The sequence below is a fragment of the Bubalus bubalis genome, chromosome 4 (genome assembly GCF_019923935.1).
Source record: "Bubalus bubalis isolate 160015118507 breed Murrah chromosome 4, NDDB_SH_1, whole genome shotgun sequence".
NCBI classification, from domain to species: domain Eukaryota; kingdom Metazoa; phylum Chordata; class Mammalia; order Artiodactyla; family Bovidae; genus Bubalus; species Bubalus bubalis.
The window spans coordinates 76,416,414-76,424,416 of NC_059160.1; the positions used below are offsets into that span (position 1 = coordinate 76,416,414).

At 44.4% G+C, this 8,003-nt stretch overlaps 1 protein-coding gene across 1 annotated transcript; it reads right to left on the reverse strand.

Annotated features, from left to right (window-relative positions):
• Positions 1 to 3,342, reverse strand: LRRC10 (leucine rich repeat containing 10). The gene is made up of 2 exons (XM_006058384.4): positions 3,232 to 3,342; positions 1 to 1,386 (listed from the first exon to the last, which is right to left on the reverse strand). Exon 2 carries the CDS (start codon positions 1,211 to 1,213, stop codon positions 290 to 292), a length of 924 nt encoding a protein of 307 aa, XP_006058446.4. The 5' UTR covers positions 1,214 to 1,386; positions 3,232 to 3,342; the 3' UTR covers positions 1 to 289.
• Between the last annotated feature and the right edge of the window lie 4,661 nt (positions 3,343 to 8,003).

The following is an 8,003-nucleotide window of genomic DNA, read 5'->3' on the forward strand; positions in this document are numbered from 1 at the left end:
GCCAGAGTGTCCCAGCCTTTCTTTCCGGTGTTTGAAAATACCTGTTTGGAGAGGCTGATTTTCTTGCGAAGAAGTTGTCATGCTACCTATAGCACCCAGTTCCCTTTGGGAGAGATGTTCTTGTCCAAGAGTATTTTCTTCTTGTGGGTTAGACATTCCATCTGATGCTGTTCCATTTGCCGCTGGCAGAGATTCCCCACATGGCCCAGAGCAGTTCTCTGCACTCTAATGGAGCGATCTCCAGAAGATGCTGGAGTTGTCCTTGGCTTTGACCTGCAACTGAAACTTCTCAGGAGTTGGTAGGAGGAAGTGGAAGAGGCAAGGCAGGTAGCTGCGCCTCCTGGCTTTCCTCCCTGGCCAACGCATAGCGTCTGGCTTTTCTAGGGTCAGGCTCTGGGGTCTCCTCTGCCCATCTTCCCACTCGACGCACCCCTTTGGCCACCTTGGGTGCATTCCTGCAAGGATTGTGGTCATAGATGACCAGCTTCAGGCTTGACAGGTGGGCCAGGCTGGGGAAGTAGCGGATGCTGTTCCGATCCACATCGATTACCTCCAGGAAAGGCATGTGAAGCAGCACAGGGGGGAAGTCTGTCAGCAGGTTACCCGAGAGCCAGATGGTCCTCAGCTCCCGGAGGCGCTGGAGCTGGCCTGGCAGCAGACGCAGGGCGTTGGAGCCAGCGTGCAACGTCTTAAGGAGACTCAGCTCACAGACCACCTCTGGCAACTTGGTGAGATAATTGGCCTCGACCCACAGGGTCCGGAGGTTCTGGAGCAGGCTCAGCTCCCTGGGGAGGTCACAGAGTTTGTTGTTGCCCAGGTAGAGGATGCAGAGCTGTTTCAAGGTACACACCACCTGTGGCAGAGCCTTGAAGTTGTTGAAATCAAGGGCCAGAATCTGCAGTTTCTGCAGCTGGCCCAGCTCTGGAGGCAGGCTGTTGAGGCGGTTGTCGCTCAGGTAGAGCTTGACCAGCTCCTGGAAGGAGCACACATGCACTGGGAAGCGGTGTAGCTGGCTCCCACTCAGATCCACCATCCTGTCCAGCGGCATCTCCCGGAGGTCTCTGGCCACGTAGTTCTGGCAGCGGTCAGCAGGGATGAAGGCCACGAAGGCTCTGATGGTGTTCCCCATGGCAAGCCGCAGCCCACCAACCGCGGGGCTGCTGCTTCTGCTCTGAGGCCTGTCTTCCCCCTCATTATAACCTGGGGATTGCATGACAAAAGCCAGTCACTTCAACAGAGAAAAGTGCTCCTGATAGCAACTTGAGTGTCCGGTGACAGCCAGGGTCCTGGAGGCGGGGTCTCACACACTTGCTTTCCATTGTCTAAACCCCAATCCTCTTTACGTTTGTTGTTTGTTTCAAACTGAAAATAGCTTCACTGTTTTTTCTAATGATAAAACATTGGGACATTACATAAAGGTGTAAAAGAAGAAAGTAAAAAACACCCAGTCACACCCACCAGAGATAAATACTGTAAACATTTTAGCAGATGTCCTCCAGCTTTCTTGCTATAAGTAATCAATTTGTTTTAAAAAATTTCATATACTATTTAGGAGTCATTTTTTATCATAAAATATGGACATATTTTTATGTTTGCAGGTATCCATGCAATTATTTTAAACACCTGTAAATCATTCCATTATGTGGATGCACTGTTATTAAAACAAGTTTGTTGGGCATCTTGGTTGCTTACAATGTGTCACTATTATATATATATATCCTTGTACATACAGTGTGAGCAGTTATCCACTAATTTCTTTAGGAAATGCCCTTAGAAGTGTCACTGGGTCAAAGATACGTATCCTTTAAAGGCTCTTCATTGGTGTATCTGGACTAGTGTATACACTCCACAAGTGTCCATTTTCTTATTCTTCTTTCTTTGTTGTCCAGTTGCTCTGTTGTGTCTGACTCTTTTGTGTTACTTTATGGACTATAGCACATCAGGCTCCTCTGTCCATGGGATTTCCCAGGTAAGAATACTGGAGTGGGTTGCCATAGTTTGCCACACTTAAACAATTTATCTTTGACAAAAGACAAGTAGAAAAACAGCAGAAAGAGAAGAACCAGCCTTCTAAAGCTTAAATAAACGAGGATGTATTCCAGCAGTGCACCTGTATCTGATGTGGCTCATCAAAGGTTTGAGCTTCCTTCCATCGAATGAAGTTGTGGGAAATAGTTGTCCACTTGGGACATTTCCTAGCACTAGTCTAGGGCAGTTAGGCTAATTTTGGCCAATGGAATGACCAGAAGTGATATATTTCTAGGCCTGGTTTATTTAAAACAAACCTCGGCTTTCTCCGTACTCTTTGTGCATCTAACACCCAGGGTGACCCTAGAAGCCACCAAGTATGTGGGGTTCATACGTTAAAGTTCTGGGTGTCCTGGATCTCTGCCTCCCACATACACTTCCACCAGTGGATTTAGGTAAATGAGAAATTTTCAATTATCTTAGGGCATCAAGAGCTAGGGGCTTATCTCTTACATTATCCTAATGAATAGAGCAATCTATAAATCTATATATACTGATGTGCAAAGATATTTAGGATAAATAAAGGCAAAAAGAACTTAAGTTTTTTTTTTTTTAACCATCCCATCTGCCAAAAAATATGCATATATTCTTGCTTATGCACAAAAGTATCTGTAAGACATAACAGTGATTACCTCTAGGGAATCTGAAGGTTTGGGGTGATAGGAATGCTGACTCTTCCATTTACACCCTCTTGTACTGTTTGATTTTTTAAAAACTACATACATCTACTACTTCCAAAAACTGTATTCCAAAAGAAATGGATTGCTTCCATTTCCAAAAGAAATTAGTTGTTTCCATTTATAAGAGCCTTCTTGCTCTCTATAGAGTGTTAGGGTTTGTGGGAAGACCTGACACACCATTTAACTTCCTCCATGGGCTTCCCGGCTGGCTCAGTGATAAAGAATCCACCTGCCAATTCAGGAGACATGGGTTCAATTCCTGGGTTGGGAAGATCTGCTGGAGAAGAAAATGGCTACCCACTCCAATATACTTGTCTGGGAAATCCCATAGACAGAGGAGCCTGATGAGCTACAGTCCATGGGGTTGCAAAAGAGTTGAACATGACTTCATGACTAAACAACAGCAACAACAAATGCCTTTCCTGCTAAATTGCTTATAACAGACTAAACTGAGCAATAGAGGAACATCCCATGGGAATGGCCATTCTACAGAGCTATTTGGTGATGTAGCATCACTACTCACCTTCTTTCTTCTCAGTCGTGACTAAAGCCGGTGTCCTTGGACTCTACACATTGAATGTTAAGAGCGATTATCTTAAGCTCTCTCCTTGCTTTGATGACTTGTCCTGTAATAACTAGCCTCTCAACAGGTACTGTGCTTTGGCTCTATATTTAGCATGGTCAGTGGTGACCACAAATGGTCATAAAGCTGCTGCCCTTATATGATAGGGAAAATAGTGATTGCTACCCACTATTATTTATAACTAAATGCTAAGCACCATGGTGGTGCTTTACATATATTATCTCTTCTCACAACCCCTGCCAGGTTAAGATTTTTTACCTCAATTTTCAGATGAGAAAACTGAGTCTCAGGTTTAAGAATAACAGTTATTGAGCACCTATTGTGTTTAGATGCAGGGAATCTAGTAGCTAATAGATAAGACCCTGATCTCACAGAGTGCCCAGTTCTCTCAGAGTGGAGTTGTCCCACCAGCTGACAAACTGCCCTTTCACACACTTCCACTCAGCACTTCAATGCCAGGCCTAAATATGAGCAGGTAGCTAAGGATAGCCACACACGAGACAAGCCTTCTACATGGAAGATGGAGGCTGAAATAAACAGAATAAAAGAAACCAAGAAGCAAAAACAATGGCGAGAGCAGAAGAAAATCTCAACTAATTTTCTGCAGTGCTTTCAGAGACTTAGCTGTAACACTTGTGTGCTGGTTACAGTATTATTAGCTCATTTAATTCTTACAGCAACCCTAAAATGTAGGCAGCTGTAAGAGAACAGAATATATATATATATATATATATATATATATATATATATATATATATATATTGGTTTCTACCCCTGCTTTCTGGTACAGAGCTCCTAAAGCCCTTATAAATTCCCTTCCTGTGTGATAAGACCACAAGGAGCATCTTTTATTTATTTATGTATTTATTTTTGGCCGTGCTAGGTCTTCGTTTCTGCTCAGGGTTTTCTCTGGTTGTGGCAGGGGGTGGTACTCTCTAGTTGCACACTGCAAGCTGCTCAGAGCCCACAAGGAGCGCCTCTTGTTCTAATATTTGGTCTTTGAACCCATCCAGACACAGGGTTCCCAAAACCCTTGTGAATTCCTAAGTGATAAGAACACTAGGAACATAGTTGTTCTAACGAGGAACTCTGGGTGGGGTCCTGGGTGGCTGCTGGATAGGGGCTGGTCACTGGAAAAACCCAGTCATGATTGGAAGCTTAGAATGTTCATCCCCACTCCTTGATCCTCCAGAGAAGGCAGAGAAGCTGGAGATGGAGTTAATGATGGGTCATGCCTATGTGAGGAAATTGTCCATAAAATCCAGGTATTAGGGGGCTCAGGGGGCTTCCAGGTGGGTGAAAACGTCCAAACCAGGAGGATGACACACCCCAACTCCATGAGGATAGAATATCCAGTGCTCAGGACCCTTCCAACCTTTCCCTATTTGCGTCTTCATCTGATTATTCATTCTTTGTCATATTCTTTAACAAACTGACAAACCTCAGTGTTTCCCAGAGTTCTGTGAGCTGCTGGCAGAAGGGTGCATTGCTGTGCCAGGGGAATGCAGTGTGGAGCATCCTCAAAGAACCTCTGGGAAACGGCCAGCATTGAATATCTGCCATAACAAAAGGCAAGTTTCTGCCAAAGGAGAATTATTGGGTTGGCCAAAAAATTCGCTCGGGTCTTTCTGTACCATCTTCTGGAAAACCCCAATGAAATTTTTGGCCAAACCAACAAAACTCTGTATCTGGAGTGAAAGAAATCGCGTCTCCCTCCTGCTGGGCCCAACCCCTAGCAGGTCAAGAGGGGAGGAGAGGGGGAGGAAAAGGGGCAGTGGAATCAAAAGAGAGAAAGAAAAGACATGTACCTTCTACCTCCAATGCCAGCTCCTTTCTCTTTGGTGGTCCCCAAGCCACAGGCCAGGCCACAGATGGGCAGAAATAAGTGTTAAACTGGAAGAGATATTAAAGTGTTGATATAGACTTGGCTAAACATTTCAGTATCTCAAAGTGTCAAGAAAGCTGTAGGATCTGCCCAAGATGCCGTCTGGAGGTTGGGATAGGAATACACACGGTGTGCATGAAAGGAGAGGTAGGAAGAATATGGCTAATCTTCACTACACTCTACCGGATTCAGCCCCCATGATAAACCAGTATGAAATGATCAAAGTGGCCCCTAGAAAAACAGCCTGAATCAAAAGGACAATGCATTCTTGGGCACAAATATACACATCTTGAAGAAAAGACAACCTATGTTGCCAAAGACATGCAAACAACTCTTGAAAACAGAAAACAGAAATTGCTTTGTGTTCCAGTAACTAGTTTTGAGGTGCAGCTGGTATTTCCTTTGTTAGAACTCATGGGAACCATGGTGCTGGATGCTGAGAAGTCCACACCAGGGTCCTGGGCCTTCACGAAGAGTGATCCAGAGCAAGCTCATCCCTTTCAAGCCTGAAACCAAGTGCAAACTCGTGTCTGACCATATGCACCTGTTGGCTTTCACTCCAGACTCCTCCCCTGAGGTATCTGCACAAAAATTTGGTCCAGAACTAACTGATGTTGGATCTTCAGATACTTCAAGTTTCAGTTCTAGTATGGGGGTTCTTAATTTCAGTGCAGTAGAAACCATCTTTGGATGATTCAGTGAACAGGAATTTACGACAAGGTGTTAGGATGTGCTCACAGGCTCCCTGAATATCCTGAGGGGCCTGGCTTGGATGCTGCAGCCAGAATCATGTCCTAACTCAGTGCAGAACTGGCACTCCTGGGCTCAACTCTGCTTCTCCCTTTGACGCCCTGGTGCTGAGTGCTACCCCTAAACATGAATGTTGCCACCTCCCTCCCCTTCCCTACCCTGCCCTGGAAGGAATTTTTCATAGGCCCTGCTGCTTTGCATCACCGGCAGTTGAATCTGATGGAGAGATTTCATTGGCCACATGCCCACACTAACCTAAGGGAGGCTAGGGTTGAGGTTTTGGATTCTGTGATGGAGAGTGGCTTTTTTCCACTACCAAGATTCATAAGGTGAGAAATTCCCCCAAACACAGGAAGGTGAGTTGTATGCTGTTTGTTGTTGTTCATTCGCCCAGTTGTGTCCAACTCTGTGACCCCATGGACTGCAGCACGCCAGGCCTCCCTGTCCCTCACCATTCTCTGGAATTTGTCCAAGTTCATATTCATTGCATCAGTGATGCTGTCCAGCCATCTCATCCTCTGATGCCCTCTTCTTCCTCCCTCAATCTTTCCTAGCAACAGGAACTTTTCCTGTGAGTCCTCTGTTCCCATCAGATGACCAAAATACTGGAGCTTCAGCTTCAGCATCAGTCCTTCCAGTGAATATTCAGGGTTGATCTCTCTTAAGATTGACTGGTTTGACTTTCTTGCTGTCCAAGAGACTTTCAGGAGTCTTCTCCAGCACCACAGTTTGAAGGCATCAATTCTTTGGCATTTGCCTTCCTTACGGTCCAGCTCTCAAAACCGTATGTGACCACTGGGAAGAGTTGTATACTGACAGCTGAAAGAAATCACAAATACCCATCACAACTAGCCTGTGGTCAGACACCCTTTAATGGCTGTTTGATCGTGTATAATTAATTTTTCTCCCTATATCTACATGACTATTTCTTCCTATATGATTAATTTTTCTTCCTGTATCTACACGAGCAGTTTCTTAAAGCAGACAATTAACATGGAATATAGGTGGATTTCCCAGAGCTGGAACATGACTCATTTCCTAAACAATTGTGTAATGTTAGAAGAATTTGAATGGAAGGATTATAGTCTTAAACCCTTCAAAAGAATCCAGAAACATTCAGTGTGAAGCTGATCAGCAGATAACAATACTACTTACTCAGGAAAACGGATAAACGCTCTTTTCATCAGTTACTAGTAAACATTTATTGAAATGAAAACAATCTACCAAAACAGGACTCCTACTAGATAGTATTTGGTTAGCCTGGTTCTTTTATGTACTTAAAAATAAAAAAGAAAAGTTTTCATAGTACTATAACCTGTAATTTAGATTTATGATTCAGATTTCTATGGTCTTATTTTAGTGTATGAAATGGCAGTAGAGAGTGGAGTTTAGAATTAAAAGCAGATATTTCATCATTAAAGAGACCTTGTACAGTTTGAAGCTGGATTCTGTTTTTTTTTTTCATGAGTGTGTGTGCACGTGTGTGTGTGTGTGCATGTGCTGTGTTCAGTCATGTCTGACTCTTTGCAACCCCATGGACTGTAGCCCACCAGGTTCTTCTGTCCATGAAATTTTCTAGGCAAGAATACTGAAGTGGGTTGCCATTTCCTCCTCCAGGGGATCTTCCCAATTCAGGGATAGAACCTGTGTCTCCTGCATTGGCAGGTGGAGTCTTCTTTAAAAAAAAAAAAAAAAAAAATTGTTTTATTTTTGGCTGGGCTGTGTCTTCCTTGCTGCACAGGCTTTTCTCTAGTTGCAGCAAGTGGGTACTACACTCTAGCTGTGATGTGCAGGCTTCTCACTGCTGAGGCTTCTCTTGTTGCAGAACACAGGCTCTAGGCACGAGGGCAACTTCTGTAGTTGTGACACACAGGCTCAGTAGCTGCAGCTCCAGGCTCCGGAGCACAGGCTCAGAAGTTGTGGCCCATGGGCTTAGTTGCTCCCCAGCATGTGGGATCTTCCTGGATCAAGGATTGAACCCACATCTTCTGCACTGGCAGGTAGATTCTTTACTACTGAGCCACCTGGGAAGCCCTCTGGCAATTATTTATTTATTTCCAAAACCTTTCTTTACTTT